Source organism: Lithobates pipiens, unplaced genomic scaffold (genome assembly GCF_037356315.1).
Source record: "Lithobates pipiens isolate NorthernLeopardFrog02 unplaced genomic scaffold, aLitPip1_a1.2 Scaffold_23, whole genome shotgun sequence".
NCBI lineage: Eukaryota > Metazoa > Chordata > Amphibia > Anura > Ranidae > Lithobates > Lithobates pipiens.
The window spans coordinates 18,917,529-18,938,719 of record NW_027507785.1 but is presented as its reverse complement, the minus strand read 5'-3'; the positions used below and the strand labels follow the sequence as shown (position 1 = coordinate 18,938,719).

General features: G+C 45.2%; 2 protein-coding genes across 2 annotated transcripts; both read left to right on the top strand.

Annotated features, from left to right (window-relative positions):
- Positions 1–734: 734 nt before the first annotated feature.
- Positions 735–1,893, top strand: LOC143926868 (olfactory receptor 51E1-like). Its single transcript, XM_077450909.1, has one exon. The coding sequence runs from the start codon at positions 828–830 to the stop codon at positions 1,773–1,775; it is 948 nt and encodes a 315-aa protein (XP_077307035.1). The 5' UTR covers positions 735–827; the 3' UTR covers positions 1,776–1,893.
- A 16,424-nt stretch (positions 1,894–18,317) lies between these two features.
- Positions 18,318–20,435, top strand: LOC143926867 (olfactory receptor 4B13-like). The gene has a single exon (XM_077450907.1). It carries the CDS (start codon positions 18,557–18,559, stop codon positions 19,505–19,507), a length of 951 nt encoding a protein of 316 aa, XP_077307033.1. The 5' UTR covers positions 18,318–18,556; the 3' UTR covers positions 19,508–20,435.
- Positions 20,436–21,191: the final 756 nt, after the last annotated feature.

The following is a 21,191-nucleotide window of genomic DNA, read 5'->3' as shown; positions in this document are numbered from 1 at the left end:
GCCAGTTTGGTTAAAGAAACCACTGTTCTTCTTGCCCCCTTTATTGGGGAGATAGTTAACTGTTGCTTCAGGACAGGCACCATCCCGGGCATTCTGAACGTCAGTCTGCAGGACTGTGGAGGATAGTTAGCCCGGAGGGCTAGAGAAAGGGGCAGCTGCAGCCAGATGGTTTGGCAGTGCCTGAAAAGGTGGTGCTGGGGCCAATAGCCACAGCAGGGAAAGAGTGCAAGCTCATCACTGTGTACTACTACACAACAAGGGACTCAGAGTTCCTGTCTGCAAAAGGCCATTGCTAAATATGACTGTGCCTGTCAGATTCATCTACACTGATCCAGCTGGAGTCTTATCTTATCCTATCTTTTATGATTGTGCATGATTGAGTTATCAATAACATCAAACCAACAACAGAGTTTTACACCCTTACTATGCAAAACTATGGTCAGTTCAATTTGTAATTCTACATTTCTTTTCATGTTTCATATTTTTTTTTTTTTTTATGTTTTATTTTTTATTGGGAAAGCTTGTTAATTTTATCTTCACTGCTTCATTCCATTTCTAAAAAAATAATTAGTCCATCAGCGGCAGCTGTAACAGCTGTGGTCCACTGGGAAGACTTGGATGCAGTGACTGTTATAGTTTCTAAATCTAGACTGTGAGTGAGATGGCAGCTTTATGAAACCTATAAAAGCCCAACTGAATTCACGAGGAAAACAATTTGACGAATGTCGCACTATTATCCACACGGCATGTATGAGTTACGTTTTTAAAGCGTTCAGACTGAATATAACATTTTAGGAAGTTGATTTTGCAAGACATAAATCCAAGTCATGAGCTTATCTCCGAAAAATGTCTCTGTATCCAACTTTGTTCTGGTGGGGCTCATTGAGATTGAATCATTTGGATATGTATGTGCTCTTTTGGCTCTTGTGTTATTTACAGTCACATTGTTTATGACTTCTATGATTGTCTATGTAACCTGGACGGAGAAAAGCTTGCATGAACCTATGTACATCTTAATATGTGTCTTGGTTTTGAATGTGATGTTGGGGAACGCATCATATTTTCCCAAGCTGGCTATAGATTTGTTATCTGGATGCTCAACCATCTCATTCGTTGGATGTCTCTGTCAATCTTTCTGTATAGAGCTTTATGGAACTAATGAAATATTTACTTTTACGTTAATGGCCTATGATCGATATCTGGCTGTAGGCAACCCTCTGAGATACCACACTCTAATGACCAATGCTAAAACGCAAACAATATCACTTGCCATATATGTTTACGTAGTGGTGATAATAATTGTGGATACCTTGTTGACATTAAGGTTAACTTTTTGTGAGGTAAATGTTAACAATGTCTATTGTGAGGTCATGTCTCTGCAACCGCTTGCTTGTAACGATATAACAGTTAACGTCATCTATGGAACAGTTTTGGCCTTGTTGAATTCGATTGGCTGCTTGCTTATAATAATGTACTGTTACATAAGAACAGTCGTCATCTGTCTGAAACTTTCTGCAGAATCCTCCCAGAAAGCTATACATACATTGATGACTCACATATTGGCCTTCTCCATCTATATTGTCACTCTATTATTCCTTAATTTTAGGTACAGTCTAAGCACAGGTCCTATATCAACCAAAGTAGATGTTATCATACCTTTGATCGGTACCAGCATAGCTACTTCTGCAAACCCTCTGATCTACGGGATAAGGACCAAAGCTCTGAGAGAAAAAATTGTATGTAACCTGTATAAAATTGTTGGCAAAACAAAATAATAAAATCAGTAAAAATTTTCTTCAGCAGCAATCTTACCATTGTAGAGATGTGTTATTTTTCTACATTTATTTTTACCTTTCTGGGGTTCTGTAGGAAAAAATGGCTGTAGACCAGCCTATTGGGGTGTGCCTGTTAGTGTCCTCTATGCACGGACAGTACTGTCTTAGCCCTTGTACACACAGTCGGACATTTCGACAACCAAATCCGTCGGATTTTGTCCGACGGATTTTGTCTGAAACTGTTGCATACACACGGTCGGACAAAGTTGTCAGAAAATCCGATCGTGCTTAACGTGATGACGTTATTTCGTTACAACGGGACTACATTCAGGCTAGTAGCCAATAGCTTTGGTCTAGGAATTTGATCTGAGCATGCGTATCCGATCGGAATTCTCTACACACAATCGGACAAAGTCCGATCGGATCATGTTGTCAGAAAATTTTATAGACAAGTTGGAAAACTTGGTCCATCGGATACTCCGATGGAAACAGTCCGATGGAGCTCACACACTGTCGTATTATCTGACAACACGGTCCTATCGGACATTGTCCATCAGAATATCCGACCGTGTGTACAAGGGCTTAGCCACTTGCTGCTTGAGCTTGCTCCATCTGGGTTTGTTAGAGAAGTGCCATTCTGTGTTCTCAGCATTCAGGGGCTGAGGGGGGCTTTTAAGTTGGCTAGGACGGTATTTAAAATGGTTCTAAACATTTTTATTTTATTTTTTTCACCCTGATGCATCCTCTGCATTGAGCTAAAATACCTTCTGTGTACAGCCCCTAGCCCCCACTTTTACTCACCTGATCAATTTCGATCCAGCGTTGTGCATGAGAGTAGCAGCTCTTTGTTCTTTCCCTCCTCATTGGCTCAGAGACAGCAGCAAGAGCCATTGGCATAGCCAGAAAGGAGGCAACAGAGGGCTGGGCTGGGTCGCATTCTGTGTGTTTATAGACACACAGAGCATGGCTCAGGAGTGAGCTCACATGAGTGTCCCCCAAGCAAACCGCTTGCTATGTAGCTTTTTCTGGGGGAGGGAAGCCAGGAGAGCTGGCGGGGGATCATACACCACTACTTTCTTGATATGGCTTTTCTCCTTTTTTTATGTTTGTTTGGTTGTGTGTATACAAATACAAAGATTTCAATAAAAAATATTGTTAAAAAAAAAAAGTTGATTTGCATGTAAAGGCAGGCGTCCCAATACTTTTGGTAATATAGTGTATCTTTCTCCCAATCCTTTTGGCCTAGGGATTGGAGTGCTGCAAGGATTTCCCCTACTGGCTGCAAAATATGTTCTCTTTTAGGTCTAGAGGAAGAAAACTGCAGCTGTACTCCAAAAAAGAGGTGGCGAGTGGTTGTAAAGCCTTACCCAGTGAAGTAACTGGCCGTGGGTGATGCACAGAGATGAAACAAATCCTCCTACATAAGTTGTACTTGTTTGCCTGTAGCCGTTTTCCCCCTACAGCCATTGAAACTGCAGAATTTTAAAGTTTATTACTCCATCAAGTCCAACCTTGTAATTATATGTCAGTATTACCTTGTATATTGTGGTCATTAAGGTACTTATCTAATAGTTTCTTGAAACTATGCCCCCCTATGAGACCACCACCTGTGGAAGGGAATTCCACATCCTTGCCGCTCTTACAGTAAAGAACCCTCTACGTAGTTTAAGGTTAAACCTCTTTTCTTCTAATTTTAATGAGTGACCGTGCATCTTGTTAAATTCCCTTCCGCAAAAAAGTTTTATCCCTATTGTGGGGTCACCAGTACGGTATTTGTAAATTGAAATCATATCCCATCGCAAGCGTCTTTTCTCCAGAGAGAGTAAGTTCAGAGCTCACAACCTTTCCTCATAACTAATATCCTCCAGACCCTTTATTAGCTTTGTTGCCCTTCTTTGTACTCGCTCCAGTACTTGTCTGAGAGTTTAAAAAAAAGGGGGCAGAGAATTGGTGTTACACCCTGCAGAGCTCAGTGAAGAGAGCTCTAAGAGCTGATTGGAGGGAAGAGACATGCCCCACTCCACACAGAGCTGAGGCCGTCAATCAGCTGGAGATCCATCCCTTGTCACCATATTTCTCTCAGGGTCAGGAAAACTTGTTAGAAGTGACTCATGCTGATAGCAGAGGAAAGAAAGTCAGATGGGAGTTTTTCATCGTATATTCCGACCGTGTGTATGCCCCATCAGAATTTTTACGTCGAAAATTCTGACGGACCTAGAAAGAGAACATGTTTTATATTTTTCCAACAGAACAAAGTCCTATCGGGAAAACCACTCATCTGTATGCTGTTCCGACGTACCCAAAATGACACTTGCTCTGAAGCAAGTACGAGACGGAAGCTATTGGCTACTTGTTATTGAACTTCCTTTTTCTAGTGCCATCGTACGTGGTTTACGTCACCGCGTTCTTGATGGTCGGAATTTGGTATGATGGTGTGTACGCAAGACAACTTCAGCGGAATTCCATCTAAAAAACCTTCAGAGTTTATTCCGACAGGAAAACTGATTGTGTGTACGCAGCATTAGTGCTTTTTATTGAGAAAATTACACAATGTAGAGGGATATGCTTTGTTCAAATTTCAAGTCTGAAGTTTACAGCTACTTTAAGGAACTAAAGAAGGGTAGGACCATCTGGCAGTGAAAGTGAGAATTATATACCTAACACCAGGGCTCGAGTCCTGCGAGAACGCATAGGAACGGCGTTCCTGTTATTTTTCCATAGCAGAAACGCAGTTCCCTTTAGCAGGACTGACCTTTGAACAGGGGCTTGCTGAGCTGGGAAGGCAGTTTGCTGTGCTGCATTCCGGGAGTTGTAGTCCGGACCACGCTCAAGTTCCTGGTGGCGGTGGCAGGAGACTGGAGAGAACTGAGCAGCGCAGGAGGGAACTATGACTCCCGAGTCTCAAACACTGGCCGTGAGTGTCCTGGTGTAATGGCAAACGTTGTAGAATTAGCATGCCTGGTGTGTGATGTCACAGGTGTGCCCCATTCCACTCTCCTTCCCAATTCCTCCTCCTTCACCCCGGTGCCGCACACATCTCCACTACTACCGATACCACCTAGCCTCTGCTCTACTGGGCCACCGCTGCCACCTCATGGTCAACGAAGGAACAGCGCCACACTGCTGACAGCTCACCACCTCGCTGACAGGTCAGTTGAGATCTCACCAGCCTCCACTCTTCCAGGAACTAGAAATGACTGGGGGGGGGGGGGGTGAAGGGGGCAGAGGACATTACTGGGGGGGAGGTGAAGGGGGCAGAGGACATTTCTGGGGGGGGGTGAAGAGGACAGAGGACATTACTGGGGGGGAGTGAAGGGGATAGAGGACATTACTGACAGGGGAGTGAAGGATACAGAGAACACTAGGGGGGAGTGAAGGGGGCAGAGTTCCCGGCATTCCCCTTTACATCAGAGTCTGCAGGATTCCCCCTTACACTGCAAGGGGGAACTCTGCGGGCCCTGATGTAAAGGCGATATACACACATTTTGTATTTTTGATGTGGGGGGTGTGGGATCTTGGGTGAGTTCCCGTACTTTTTTCCCCAGGACTTTACCCCTGCCTAACACCCTGCTACACTTCCCACCCTGACACTGAATGACACGAGCAATCAAAAAGAACAATGTATATACACAAAAACCAGTAAACAGTTCAAGTAAAGTAATCAGAGTACTGGGCTGGCATTAGTCCCATAGCTCCCAACTATCCCTGATTTCGAAAGCACTGTCCCTGGTTTGAAAGTCCCTCTGTCCCTCTTTCCGCCTCATTTGTCCCTTATTTTGGCCTGATCCATATAGTTCTGTATAAAAATGGGATTTTTATATACAGCTTACCTGTAAAATCCTTTTCTTGAGAGTACATCACGGGACACAGGAGCTTCATTACATAGTGGGTTATATAGGCACCTCTGGTGATTGGACACTGGTTGACCCTAATTAAGGAGAATTCCTCCCCTATATAACCCCTCCCATCCGGGAGGCACCTCAGTTTTGTAGCAAAGCAATAAGAACCACGTAAAACCCAAGAGGGGCGGGAGCCCTGTGTCCCGTGATGTCCTCTCAAGAAAAGGATTTTACAGGTAAGCTGTATATAAAAATCCCATTTTCTTGATCATACATCACGGGACACAGGAGCTTCATTACATAGTGGGATGTCCCAAAGCAATGCTCAGGTTGAGGGGAGGGAGACACAGATCATAAGCATAGACCGCCAGGGACCTGAGGACCTAAACTGCAGCCTGCAGTACACTGCGCCCGAAGGCGATATCCTCTTGCCCTCTGACATCCACCTGATAGAATCTGGTGAATGTGTGGATTGATGACCAAGTCGCAGCCTTACAGATCTGAGCCAGGGAGGCCTGGTGATGCACTGCCCAAGAAGCACTGACAGCCCTAGTAGAGTGCGCTTTCACCTGAAAAGGAGGAATCTTCCCCTTTAAGCTATAGGCCTGAGAAATAACCTGTCTGATCCACCTTGAGAGAGTGGACTTTGACACTGCCTGACCCCTTCTAGGGCCTTCTGGCAGAATAAATAAGCAGTCAGTTTTTCTTATCTGAGCAGTTGCTTGAAGATAAAGACTGATTGCTCTAACCACATCTAAAGTGTGTAAGGACTCTTCCTCTATGGACTGAGGATTTGGAAAAAAGGATGGTAGGATTATATCTTGATTCAGATGAAAACCTGAAACCACCTTAGGTAGAAAGGACCTGTTGGGACGCATAACCACCCGGTCCTTATGGATAATTAAATAGGGCTCTTTACAAGAAAGAGCTGCCAATTCTGATACCCTTCTAGCCGTGGATATGGCTACTAGGAAGACTAGCTTCTTTGTCAAGAGGACTAACGAAGCAAGATGCAAAGGTTCAAATGGTTGGGCTACTAAGGCCGAGAGAACCAAATTCAGATCCCATGGGCATACCGGAGGTCTGACTGGCGGTCTCATCCGCATAGCCCCCTGGATAAAGGCCCGTACCAGGGAATGTGATGCAAGCGGTCTTTGAAAAAAGACCGACAGGGCCGAAATCTGCACCTTGATGGTGCTTATGGCCAAATTCAATTCAAGGCCTGATTGGAGAAAGGCCAAGATTCTGTTAATGACATACCTTCTGGGATGCCATCTCCTGGGTTCACACCAGGAAACATACGCCCTCCAGATTTTGTAATAGATACGCCTGGAGGCCGGCTTTCTGGCATTGACCAGAGTGGAAAGGACTGGCCCCGAAAGACCACGGCCTTTTAAAATGTGGGTCTCAGCAGCCAGACCGTCAAATTCAGACTGCGTAAAGCAGGATGGTAAATTGGGCCCTGCGAGAGCAGATCTGGCCGGAGAGGGAGGGTCCATGGCCTGCCCACTGCTAGCTTCATGATTTCTGCGAACCATGGTCGCCTGGGCCAAGCCGGGGCCACTAGAAGGACCGACTTCGCCTCCCTCTTGACCCTTCCCAGGAACCGTGACAGTAGCGGGTTCGGGGGGAAGGCATAGATCAGGTTGTACTGACTCCAGGGAACCGTCAGAGCATCTGACCCCTGAGCAAGTGCATCTCTTGTCCTTGACACAAAGTTGTCCAGTTTCCTGTTGAATCTGGACGCAAACAGATACACGTCTGGAGTGCCCCACCTGTAACATATGTCTTGAAACACATCGGGGTGCAGAGCCCATTCTCCTGGGCACAACTGCTGGCGGCTGAGATAATCCGCCTGCCAATTCTCCACTCCTGGGATGAAGACTGCAGAGAGGCACGGAACATGCTCTTCTGCCCAGACAAGTATGCGATTCACCTCGTTTTGGGCCACCAGACTTCTGGTACCGCCCTGGTGATTGATATAAGCCACCGCGGTGGCATTGTCGGACTGAATCCGAACCGGGAAGCCTCGCAGTCTGTGAGACCACTCTCTGAGTGCCATGTAAACTGCCCGAATCTCTAGGATATTTATGGGCAACAGACTTTCGGTCGCAGACCATTTTCCCTGCGAGCATTTTCCCTCTAATACGGCTCCCCAGCCTGTCAGGCTGGCATCCGTTGTGACAATCTTCCATGAGAGGGGAAGAAAGGTTTTGCCTTTTAGCAAATTTCTGGTTTGTAACCACCAAACAAGACTCTTGCGTGCCCGGGGGGATAAACGCATAGGAAGATCCAGAAATTGGGGCTTCCTGTTCCAAATCGCAAGGATGCATTTTTGCAGGGGCCTTGAGTGGAATTGGGCAAATGGGACAGCCTCGAATGAGGCAACCATCTTTCCCAACAGTCTCATACATAGGCGAATAGAGGGAGATCTTCTGCCCAGAACTAGGCGCACCAGATCTCCAATGGCCAAGGCCTTCGGCCTTGGAAGGAACACCCTGCCCTGTGCGGTGTCGATAATGAGACCCAGGTAATCCAACCTGGTGGTCGGTTGCAGAGACGACTTTTCTAGGTTTATAATCCAACCTAGGTGGCCCAGATGTTCTAGCGTTTTGGTGACTCTGCGACTTAGGCTCGTTATAGTTCTCTCTACGAGAAGCAAGTCGTCTAGGTAAGCCATGACGGCTATGCCCTGAACTCTTAAAGTTGCTAAGAGAGGGTCTAGAATCTTCGTGAAGACTCGGGGAGCCGTAGCTAGGCCGAATGGCAGGGCCACAAATTGAAAGTGGCGCTGCTCTACCGCGAACCTTAGAAATTTCTGGTGTGCGGGAAATATTGGCACATGGAGATATGCATCTCTGATATCTATTGATGCCATGAATTCTCCTCCCTGCAGGGAGGAAACCACAGTGCGTATAGACTGCATCCGGAAGGTCTGGATGTGTAGAAACCGGTTTAAGTCTCTCAGATCCAAGATAGGTCTGACACTTCCGTTTGGTTTTGGAACGGTGAAGAGATTCGAATAAAAACCTGAACCCTGATCTTTCGGGCTCACCTCTACTATCACTCCTTGGGATAGTAACTGATCTAAGGCCAGGAGTAGCGGTTTCCGCTCTATCGGATCCTTGGGGATCCTTGACCTTAGAAAACGAGAGGGTGGAATCTTCTGAAATTCTAGCCTGTAGCCCAGAGATACCGAAGAGATCACCCATTTGTCCTGAATCTCCTCCCGCCAGGCGCCTGCAAACTCGGCCGAGCGGGGGCGCCCCTTCACAAGGAGGTCTTGGAGGTTTGCTTGGCAGGCTTCCGCCCCCAAGTCCTCTTCTGTCCCTGGGCTCGGCCCTGAGGCTTTCTAGCAGCGGAGGGCTGGGAAGGCCGTCGCCACTGTTTAGAGCTTGACGCTTCGGGAGAAAGAGTACGCCTGAATGAGGGACGCTTACTCTTCTTGACTGGAAGGAGTGTAGATTTACCTCCTGAGATATTTTGGACGAATTTATCTAGTTCTTCTCCAAACAAACGTTCCCCTTTAAATGGGAACCCAGCCAAATGCTTCTTGCATGACATCTCAGCGGCCCAATTTTTTAGCCATAGAGCCCTACGCATGTGTACCAACATGAGGGACAAACGTGATGCTTGTTGGACAGAATCCAAAATCGCATCAATTATGAAACATAAGATGTGAGGCATCTCTGCATATTTCACTACTTCCTCGCTGGGGAGGAGTTCAAACATTTGTTTGACCTGTTCCTTAAGGAACTGACACAACCCCACGGCTGCGACTGTAGGTTGCACCACAGCGCCGGCCATGGAAAAGGAGGCTTTTAACAAGGTTTCCAGCCTTTTGTCAGCTGGATCCTTAAATACCTGTGCATTATCCAAAGGACAAGTTAGGTTTTTATTCACACAAGAGATAGCCGCATCAACAGACGGGGCCCCCCATTTCTTGGTGAAACTTTCCTCCACGGGATAATTCATAGAAAACCTCTTGGGAGGAGTAAACAGTTTATCGGGATGTCCCCAGTCCTCATACATCAAGTCAGCCATTAAAGGATGAATTGGGAAGGAACAAGCAGTCTGTGGGGCTTTCCTGACTCCCAGGGAAGAGACAGAGGATGTAGCGACTTCAGCAGGCGGCATTCTGAATGTGGTACGCACCAATTCAGTGTAATACTGCACCTGCTTTCTGAGTGCCTGGGAGGAGGGGACTAACTCCTCATCCTCTGACTGATCCGACTGCTCATGATCCCTTTCTAAAGATAGGGATCTCTCCTCATTTTCAGAGCAACTGTCTGAGAGAGGGATTTCAGCAGAGGGAGGGGATCTACCCCTTTTTCTGCTATCTTTTAGGGAAGCAGAAATAAAATTCATTATCCTCCCTTCAAAACTCTCCAATGAAGCCCTAAGGGAGTCCTCAGTGACATAGACCGGGGCTGCGACATTAGGAGAGGCTGCAAAGCCTGAAAGGGGCACTGACTCGTCTTGAGATGCAGGCTCCACTCTTGCAGAGGGGGATGGTAATCTGCATGCACTCTTGGAACCCCTGGACCTAGGCGGTGATTTGCCAGTGCTTTTGTTACCTGCCCCTGAAACCCTCTTACGAGGAGACATAGTACTGAGCTACAAAGCAGAGTTACTAATGTAAAATGCAATCACTTGTTTGTGCTTAAAGTCTCACAATAAATCAATATTAGCTTAACTGCACAATATGATGCTGAGTAGGTGTCTTAAGGTTCGCCTGGATCCAATCCCATGGATGCTTACAGCCCACAGCTCCTGTGTCTCACCTTACAGTCCCCTGACGCTCTGGGCTTTTAAATCGGCCGTTTTGGCTCCTGCATTGCAGCATAGAGCACCTGATTGTGCACAGCTGGCAACCACACCCCCCCCCTTCCCCATTAGGCCGGGAGCGCGCCCGGCGCGCGTGCACGCGCCCGCGCGCGTGCACGAGGACCGCGGGATCCGGGGGGGGGGGAGGAGAACCCAAAAGGAGTGACATGGGACCCCCTGATCTGCGTGGGACCCCTTTTTTACCTTTATTGTGGCAGGGACTGCAAGGAGACGTGAGTAGCTGGGAGAACCAGGCATTTCACTGAGCGTGTTTGTATTGAAAGGCATGTAAGTATGCATCAGGTTGCTCTTACTCCCTCAAGTGGTGGAAACCAGGTAAGACATACAACTACTCACAATGAAGAAATCCATTCATATATTAAATATATAGGATGACTTCCCATACCTGTTCCCCGCCGCAGGAATTGCTGTGTTCAGACCAATTCCAGCCTTCACCCATCACGGCGGGTATTGTTAGCCAACCTTCAGGCTTATCTGGGGTTCTTACGAAAAGATCCTCCTACCTGGGCCTTGTAAAAAACTCTGCCAGAAACTTACGGGCGCCCTGAGTCAACAGTACCCCAAGTCTGGTTGTCCCAGAGTCCAGTCTTCCAATGGAGAGGACTTACAGGCAAAACCTCGTGTCTTCGGCAGACGAGGCCCGGGTACCATACCATCTTGGGAGTCAAATATCGGCCCGAGGTATGGATCCGGTTTGTTGTAGCCCTTCGGCCCTCGCCGGGACCCGCATAGAGCTAAGTTTTACGTGACCATCGACCAGACACTGGCGAAAAAACTGAGGTGCCTCCCGGATGGGAGGGGTTATATAGGGGAGGAATTCTCCTTAATTAGGGTCAACCAGTGTCCAATCACCAGAGGTGCCTATATAACCCACTATGTAATGAAGCTCCTGTGTCCCGTGATGTATGATCAAGAAATGCATATTTATCTTTCAAATAGCGTTGCCCAGTGCTAAACATTTCATCTAATTTTGAAATTGTTGCATTTCTACATTTCAAAAGTCAGTATAAAGGAATAGTAGTAGTAAAAAAAATCACTTGTGGGTTTAACTAATACATTTTTTGGTATAATTCACTTTTAAGAGGGCACGCCAGGGGGATGTGTCCTGTGCCTACATACTTTTGCTAATAGGTGTCCCTCGTTTCCATCTCAAAATGTTGGGAGTAATGTTAGTCCCCTCATAGTTCACCTGATCAGGCATGCTTCAGTGTCCCGGAACTGTACATTCTCTTTAGGGGGGCAGCATCTGAGGACCCCCTTGTTAAAGGTGGCTTCCAGATTCCGATAAGGCCCCCCGCCTGCAGAACCCCACAACCACCGGGTCAGGTTGTCATGTGATGTCAGATGGAGGCGGGTCCTTGCCTATATAAGAGCTTTCAAAGGGAAAAGACAGTAGTAGGTAGGAGCCCTCCCATGGAGGAAGAGTTTTTTCTATTTTTCAGGTCCATTGGGCAGCGTGATTGACGATGGATGTACATCGTGGGACACTTTTTTTTTCCTATTTTAATAAAGGAATTGTAAAAAAACTGTCTATAGTGGGTTTTTTTTTTTGGTTTTTTAAACTTTATTTCTTCATTCAAAAATTTCTTAATTAATACAAACAATATAAAAAATCAAACATTCTTCCCTAGTCCCGACCCCCTCCCCTGTTCATTCCGCCCTTTTTAAGGGGGTATTATATGATATGATATGATAGGTCTGTGGGCCTATGGGGAGCCTGTCTGGAATTCTATTTGGGTCTAGCTTCTTGCCCATCCGGTGAACCCACCTAGTTCATCCTATCCACTCGTTCCATCCAATCATTCATCTTTCCGACTCTCTTGAACAGTTTTCGTTTGGATCACTTCCCATCACATCAGTGCCTCTCCCGGTAAGTGGGGTTTACATATCAATCCCTCTTGCATCCCACCAAGGTTTACAAATCAATTTGTATTTCCTTAGCGCACTTTGTTTTATATATACCGCTTTCTCTTTAAGAATTACCACATTCATGCTGTTTAGCCATTCCTTGCTGGACGGGGGCAGCGCCGATTGTCATCTCCGGCCAATTAGGTTCCTTGCTTGAAATAAGCATCTCATAGCTGCTACCTGCTAGTTTCCTGGGTTTCCCCAGTTGCTATAGTGGTTTTTACTTTGACATTTTTTTTGTTAAATGGGTAGGGGTACAATGTACCCTATACCCATTCACATAGGTGGGACAGAATCTGGGGGCTCCCAGATTCCGATAAGCCCCCCGCCTGCAGACCCCCACAACCACCATGCCAGGGTTGTGGGGACCCTTGTCCCCATCAACATGCATAGAGCTGTCCCTGCACATTTCTGCAGGAAAAAAAAGTAATTTAAAAGCACTTGCGGCTATAATGAATTGTCGGCTCCCCGTAATACAGATAACAGTCATTGAAAGTCATTGATAAAAATTTTTAAAAAAAGCGTGGGGTTCCCCCAAATTCAATTACCAGGCCCTTCAGATCTGGTATGGATATTAAGGGGAACCCCGTGTCAAATGAAAAAAAAAACACGTGGGGTTCCCCCCAAATCTCCATAACAGACCTTTCTGGTCTGGTATGGATTTTAAGGGGAACTCCATGCCAAATTTAAAAAAAAAATGGTGTGGAGTTCCCCCCAAAAATCCATACCAGACCCTTTATCCGAGCACATAACCTGGCAGGCCGCAGGAAAAGAGGGGGGACAAGAGAGCGCCCCCCCTCCTGAACCGTACCAGGCCACATGCCCTCAACATTGGGAGGATTCTTTGGGGTCCCCCCCAAAGCATCATGTCCCCATGTTGATGAGAAAAAGGGCCTCATCCCCACAACCCTGGCCAGTGGTTGTGGGGGTCTGCTGGCGAGGGGCTTATCAGAATCTGGACGCCCCTTTAACAAGGGGACCCCCAGATCCCGGCCCCCCATTTAAAATGGTAAGGGGGTACAAAAGTACCCCTACCATTTCACAAAGAAAGTGTAAAAAAATGTTAAAAAACACACACACACACCGTTGGGAAAAGTCCTTTATTAAAAATAATAACAATAAAAAAAAAAAAAGATTCCAGCGGTGCTAATCCAATCTTGCTATCCAGCGATGGATGATCATCTCTCCGGGGTCCAGCGATGGCTGATCTGATCCAGCGATGGGTGATCTCTCCCTACAGCGCAGCGCATCCATCCTCTGTCTCCACCAGATGCACTGTGGAAATCCTGGCAGCCTGACACTTCTCAGCTGAGGAGGGCGGGGCCACCCATCTCCTGACCCCGCCCCCTCTGACGCAAGGGGAAAGCCGGGCTTCCCCAGTGATGTGCAGGTGATGTTGAGGGCATGTGGCCTGGTACGGTTCAGGATGGGGGGGGGCGCTCTCTCGTCCCCCCCTCTTTTCCTGCAGCCTGCCAGGTTATGTGCTCGGATAAAGGGTCTGCTATGGATTTTTGGGGGGAACGCCATGCCATTTTATTTTAAATTTGCCGTGGAGATCCCCTTAAAATCCATACCAGGCCTGAAGGGTCTGGTATGGATATTTGAGGGGAACCCCACGTCATTTTTTTCAAAAATTTGCCTCGGGGTTCCCCTTAATATCCATACCAGACCTGAAGGGCCTGGCAATTGAATTTGGGGGAACCCCATTCTTTTTTTTTATTTTTTTTATCAATGGCTTTCAATGAGTGTTATCTGTATTACGGGGAGCCGACAATTCATTATAGCCGCGAGTGATTTTAAATGACTTTTTTCCTGCAGAAATGACACTTTGTGCAGGGACAGTTCTAAGCACGAGAAATATGCACCCCTTTACAGCCATACTATACACACACCCCCAGGTATGAAATTTAAAGGAATATTACACTTTTTTTGTTTCACTTTAAGCATTATTAAAATCACTGCTCCGAAAAAACTGCAGTTTTTTTTGGATTGATCCATGTCCCCTGGGGCAGGACCCAGCTCCCCAAACACTTTTTAGGACAATAACTTGCATATTAGCCTTTAAAATGAGCACTTTTAATTTTGAACGTTTGAGTCCCATAGACTTTAATAGGGTTCACATGAAGTTTAGGTCTGTTCAAAGGTTCTGGTGCGAACCTTATTCGACATGAAAATCGGGACCATCCCTAGCCACCAATAGACTTGAATGAGGTTTAATGTTTCCAGTTTTATAGATCCCTATTTAATACCCAAACTGAAGACAAATCACTTGGGAAAAATGCTATTCATGTGGTCAGCTGGAATCAACAAAGACTTGATGGCACATAATAATAACAATAATAATAATAATAGCAATAATGGTACTACTACTAATAAAAAAAATACAGTAATAATAATAATAAAATAATAATAATAATAATAAACTTTCTGCTGGTCCAAGGGGAAGTCATGGGAGGAGCAGAGCAGTCCAGACTTTTCCTTGCCCAGCAAGGTCTTACATTTTGAAGAATGTGGGGGGTTCTAGGGTGAAGTGGTGGATATAAACTGTTCACCTTATTCTGAGTTCACTACATGATTGATATGATTAGAGACCTTCTACTGATCATCTACTGAAAGTGTACTGATGTATCAAATTTTAGTTTGGTACCCCAATTGTTCAGTGAGGGATAAGAATCTCCAGAAAATAATGCACTCTGCACAGAAAATCAGGGGCTGTAACCTTCTCTTTAGATGAATGAGTCTTGCTGGAATAAACTTCCAGCAGAGATATTGAGACAGTCAACAGTAAATGGCTTCAAACATGCTTGAGACAGATTTATACTCAGACAAAAAAGTTAACAAAAAAAAAAAAACAATAAAAAAACCCCAAAAAAACAACCCCCCCCCAAAAAAACATTAAAAAAAACAAACAAAAATAAAAATAGGTAGACTATGGACTACTCAGTCTTTTGCTGCCATCATATTTCTATGTTTCGATGTTAATGTAGAACAGAGAATATTGTGAGAGATTTGTCCCATCCTGGTCACCATTTATTTGAATTATTCCTATCTGGTAGACGGTTTAGAAACATAAAAGTGCAGACAGACTTAAGCCTTGTACACACGATCGGATTTTCGTCAGACAAAGCATCAGATTTGTCTGAAGGGCGTGTGCCAGGACCTTGTCTTGCATACTAATAGCACACAATTGTCTGCCAACAAACACGATTATAGTGACGTACTATGTGGAATTTCAGCTCTTGAGCACCACCCTTTGGGCACATTCTGCTAATGTCGTGTTTGGTGAGCATTGATTCCAAGCATGCGTGTTTGTACTTTGGATTTTTGTGTGATGGACACACGATACGAAAATCTGACAACAGACTGTTACTAGCCTGCTAACCAACATTTGTTGGCGGAAAGTTGGACAACAATTGTCTGATGGAGCCTAGTAATGGTTGGATTTTAGACAGTCTGTCATCACACAATTCCGTGGCAAAAATCCGATCGTGTGTACGAGGCTTTAGAGAGAGTTTTTTTTCCAAGACCTATAAAGGCATTAAATATGAAAATGATATTGAATAAATGAGACAGGTGGTCCTGGGTTACTGTTATTATAATAGGTATTCTTATTTTTAAAATGGAATATTTGAGTTTTCTCAGTATTGATTTGATTTATGTACTGTGCATGAGTGCATGATGTATGGTTCTTATGTTTTTAATGCCGCATACACACGATCAGACTATCCGGCAGACAACCCGCCAGACTTTCCAAATGAGTGGACCTGCACACACATGCCCACACACGGCCAGACTTTTGAAATGAATGGACTTGCCCACACACGGAGAAAAGTCAGTTCATTTTGAACATGGCTCCTGCGGCCCCCCCCCCCACCCCAAAGCACCTTGTCCCCATGTTGATGAGAACAAGGGTCTCTTCCCGACAACCCTGGCCATTGGCTGTCGGGGTCTGCGGGCGAGGGGCTTATCAGAATCCGGGAGCCCCCTTTAATAAGGGGGCCCCCAGTTTCCGGCCCCCTACCCCATGTGAATGAGTATGGGGTACGATGTACCCCTACCCATTCACCTGGGGAAAAAAGTGTACATAAAAAAACACAACACAGGTTTTTAAAATACTTTATTAGACAGCTCCGGGGGTCTTCTTCTGTCTTTGAGGGTCTTCTCTCCGCTATCTTCTGCTCTTTTGCTAGCTCTTTTACTAGCGGAGGAGCCCAGCTTTCTCCTTTATCGCCACCGCCGTCCGGGGGTCTTCTTCCTCTTCTTCCGACTTCGAGGGTCTTATCCCGCTCTTCGGTTCTTCTTGCCGGGCCTCCGCTTTCTTCTACCAGCTCTTTAACTAGCGTTGGCTCGGTCTTGTTGCCGCCGCTGTAGCCTTCTTCTTCTCTTCTTTGTCTTCCTTCCGATGTTGACACGACGCTCTCTCCAGCTTTAATGGCAGGGACGCATTGTGTGGTGACTTATATAGGGATAAGGGGCAGGGTCACCAGGTGATGTCACATGGGGACCCCCGCCCCTTATGATGTCACAGTCCCAGCAGGGACTGTGCCATCATAAGGGGCAGGGTCACCATGTGACATCACCCAGTGACCCTGCCTCTTGTCCCTATATAAGTCGCTGCACAAAGCGTCCCTGCCATTACGACCGGAGAGAGCACCTTGTCAACATCAGAAGAAGGAAGAAGAAGAAGCAAAAGGCGACGGTGACAGTGACAGAAGACCGTGCCAACATTAGTAAAAGCTGGAAGAAGAAAGCGGAGGCCCGGCAAGAAGAACCGAAGAGCGGGACAAGACCCCCGAAGTCGGAAGAAGACCCACGGACGGCAACAAAGGAGAAAGCCGGGCTCCTCCGCTAGTAAAAGAGCATAACATAGCGGAGGAGTCCGACGAGAAGACCCCCGAAGATGGGAGAAGACCCCCGGAGCTGTCTAATAAAGTATTTTAAAAATCTGTGTTTAGTTTTTTTTTTTTTATGTACACTTATTTTCCCCAGGTGAATGGGTAGGGGTACATTGTACCCCATACTCAGTCACATAGGGTAGGGGGCCGGAATCTGAGGGCCCCCTTATTAAAGGGGGCTCCCGGATTTTGATAAGCCCCCGGCCCGCAGACCCCGACAACCAATGGCCAGGGTTGTCGGGAAGAGGCCCTTGTCCTCATAAACATGGGGACAAGGTGCTTTGGGGTGGGGGGCCGCAGGGCCCCCCTTCCCCAAAGCACCCCCCATGTTGAGGGCACGCTGCCTGGTACGGCTCAGGAGGGAGTACCGCTCGCTCGTCCCCACCACTTTTCCTGACCGACCCGGCTGTGTGCTCGGATAAGGGTCTGCTATGGACTTTGGGGGGACCCCCATGCCGCTTTTTCAGCGTAGGGGTTCCCCTTTAAATCCATACTAGGTGACAGGGCTAGCGAGGTGTCAATCTCGCCTATGGAAGCGTCGACATTCACTTCCTTTGCTAGTTCCGTCTACCTGGAGCCACGTTCAAAATGAACAGACTTTTCTCCGTGTGTGGGCAAGTCCGTTCATTTCAAAAGTCTGGCGGACTCCCACCATAGCCGGAGCCCACACACGGGTGGATTTTCCGGTGGATTCTGATCCGCCAGACCAAGTCCGCCGGATAATCCGATCGTGTGTACACGGCATAATAGTTTGTTAAAATGAGGAGTAGGATAGAAATGACATTGTGAATTTTTTTTGCAAAGACAATAAGTCTTATGATTCTGCATGATTGAATCATCAATAACATCAAATCAAAAAAAATGGTAGAGATGTGTTTTACACCGTTACTATGCATAACTCAAAACTAAGGCCAGTTCAATTTTTAATTTCAAATCTTCTCTTTTCATGTTTTATTTTTTCATGTTTTATCTCTCATGCTTGTTAAATTATTCTGCACTGCTTCATTCCATTTCTGACACTAATTAGTCCATCAGCGACAGCTGTAACAGATGTGCTCCACTGGGAAGACTTGGATACAGTGACTACAACAGTTTCTAAATCTAAATTGTGAGTGAGGTGACAGCTTTTTGAAACCTATAAAAGCCCAACTGAATTCAAGAGGAAAGCAATGTGACCAATGTCACACTAATATCCACAGGGCATCCATGATTGACACTTTTCAATTTAAAGCATTCCGATTGAATAGGACATTTTAGGAACTGTTGATTTTGCAAGACATAAATCCAAGTCATGAGCTTGTCTCCGAAAAATATCTCTGTTACCAACTTTGTTCTGATGGGGATTATTGAGATTGAGTCATTTGGATATGTATGTGCTGTTTTGGCTCTTGCAATATTTTCCGTCACATTGCTTATGACTTCTATGATAGTCTATGTAACCTGGACAGAGAAAAGCTTGCATGAGCCTATGTACATCTTAATATGCGTCATGGTTATCAATGTGATGTTGGGGAACGCATCATATTTTCCCAAGCTGGCCATTGACTTGTTGTCTGGATGCTCAACCATCTCACTCACAGGATGCCTCTGTCAATCTTTCTGTATCGAGCTTTATGGAACTAATGAAATATTTACTTTTACAACAATGGCATATGACCGATATCTGGCTGTAGGCCACCCTCTGAGATACCACTCTCTGATGACCAACTTTACAACTCAAACAATATCACTTGCCATGTATGTTTTCAACGTGGTGATAGTAACTGTGGGTATATTATTGACATTAAGACTAACGTTTTGTGGGGTGAATATCAACAATGTCTATTGTGAGGCCATGTCTCTTCAAGCACTTATTTGTAACGATATAACTATTATCGTCATGTATAGAACGATTTTGACCTTGTTCATTTCGATTGGCTGCTTGCTTGTAATAATGTACTGTTACATAAGAACAGTCGTCATCTGTCTGAAACTTTCTGCAGAATCCTCCCAGAAAGCTATACATACATTGATGACTCACATATTGGCCTTCTCCATCTATATTGCCACCCTCTTGTTCCTTAATTTCAGGTACAGTCTAAGCACAGGTCCTATATCAACCAAAGTTGACATTATCGTACCTTTGATCGGTACCGGCATAGCTACTTCTGCAAACCCTCTGATCTACGGGATCAGGACCAAAGCTCTCAGAGAAAAAATTGTATGTAACCTGTATAAAATTGTTGGCAAACCAAAAGAATAAAAATGTTTTTTTTATTTTTTCAGATGCAATCTTACCATTATAGAGATGTATTATTTTTCTAAATGTATTTTTACCTTTTGGGGATTTTGTAGGAAATAGAGGGCTATAGTCCAGTCTGTTGGAGTGTACATGTTGTTTTCTATAGACGGACAGTTTCTGTCTCAGCTACTTGCTGCTTGAGCTTGCTCCATTCAGGTGTGCCAGAAAAGTGCCATTCTGTGTTATGGGTGTTTAGTTTAGTGTTACATAGTTAGTCAGGTTGAAAAAGTTAAAGTCTACGGGACACGAAAGTGAAAAATCAAAAGTACTAATTTTAAAGGCTCATGTGCAAGTTATTGCCATAAAAAGTGTTTGGGGACCCGGGTCCTGCCCCAGGGGACATGTATCAATGCAAAAAAAAGTCTTTAAAATTGCCATTTTTTTCAGGAGCAGTGATTTTAAGAATGCTTAAAGTGAAACAATACAAATTAATAGTATATTTCACCCAGACTAACTATGTAACAATGTAAGCGTTGGGGCCCGAAATTCATCAGGTTTAAATGGATCTCACAGTAAAGAGGGCAAATACCCAAATTAAATCCTAAACAAACAATGCCAGATAACAATTTTGTACAAAATCACAAGCAAATAGAGGACCTCCTAATGCCCCGTACATGTGTTTGGATTTTCGGACAGAAAATGTTCGATGGGAGCTTTTTGTCAGGAAATTCCGACCATGTATAGGCTTCATCGGACATTTTCCATCGGAATTTCCGACACACAAAATTTGAGAATTCCGATCGTGTGTACACAATTCAGATACGCAAAGTTTCACGCATGCTCGGAAACAAGCAGAAGAGCCACACTGGCTATTGAACTTCATTTTTCTCTGGCTCGTCGTACGTCACCGCGTCCTTGACCTTCGCAATTTCCAACCAACTTTGTGTGACCGTGTGTATGCAAGACAAGTTTGAACCAACATCCGTCGGAAAAAATGTCAATATTTAACATGTATAGTATTTTAAAATTAAACATGTCATTTAATTGTTTAGATGTTTTGTCACAATAAGTTATATTGCCCCTGGTCCACGCTCCGTGTGAATCTCTATATAGCCTTTTAGATCTGATGAAGAAGCGGATGCTTTGAAACGTTATCTCCATGTTCTGACATCACTTCTGATGCGACTCTGAGTGCATTCCATGCTGGTTCCGAGACGAAAAGACAGATATCCGGCCGGCTGTTGTTCCTCTCCTCTCGTGTGAACATGTACACACCACCATCCACCGGGGACCACTGAGTGACCACAGTATTATACTGTTATATGCCTGTTGATCTTTATATTGGTGCGAGTAGCCATTTGACTGATTTTAATTAAATATACCATTCATTGCATCTTCTGCTGCACTTAGTTTTTGGTAGACATGTGCATTCGTTTTCGTCCGAATGCATTTTCGTCCGAATTTCAGCTATTTTTGTTTTCGTTTTGACAAACGATAACGAAAGCACAAAATCCGAAAAACGAAAGATCCGACATAAATAAATGCTTTATTTTCGTTTTCATTGTTACAACAGTTCGATATAGAATAGGAGATTCGACATGACTCTGACAACAATCTGTGTCTATAGAACCTGTGTTCGAATGTGCCTAACCTTACCTCTATTAGTCCAAGATTATATAGAGAAAATATTCGACAGAGAAAAAAG

Excerpts from the sequence above, each read along its gene's own strand:
- LOC143926868 (XM_077450909.1), top strand. The coding sequence starts at position 828 with ATGAGCTTATCTCCGAAAAATGTCTCTGTATCCAACTTTGTTCTGGTG.
- LOC143926867 (XM_077450907.1), top strand. The coding sequence starts at position 18,557 with ATGAGCTTGTCTCCGAAAAATATCTCTGTTACCAACTTTGTTCTGATG.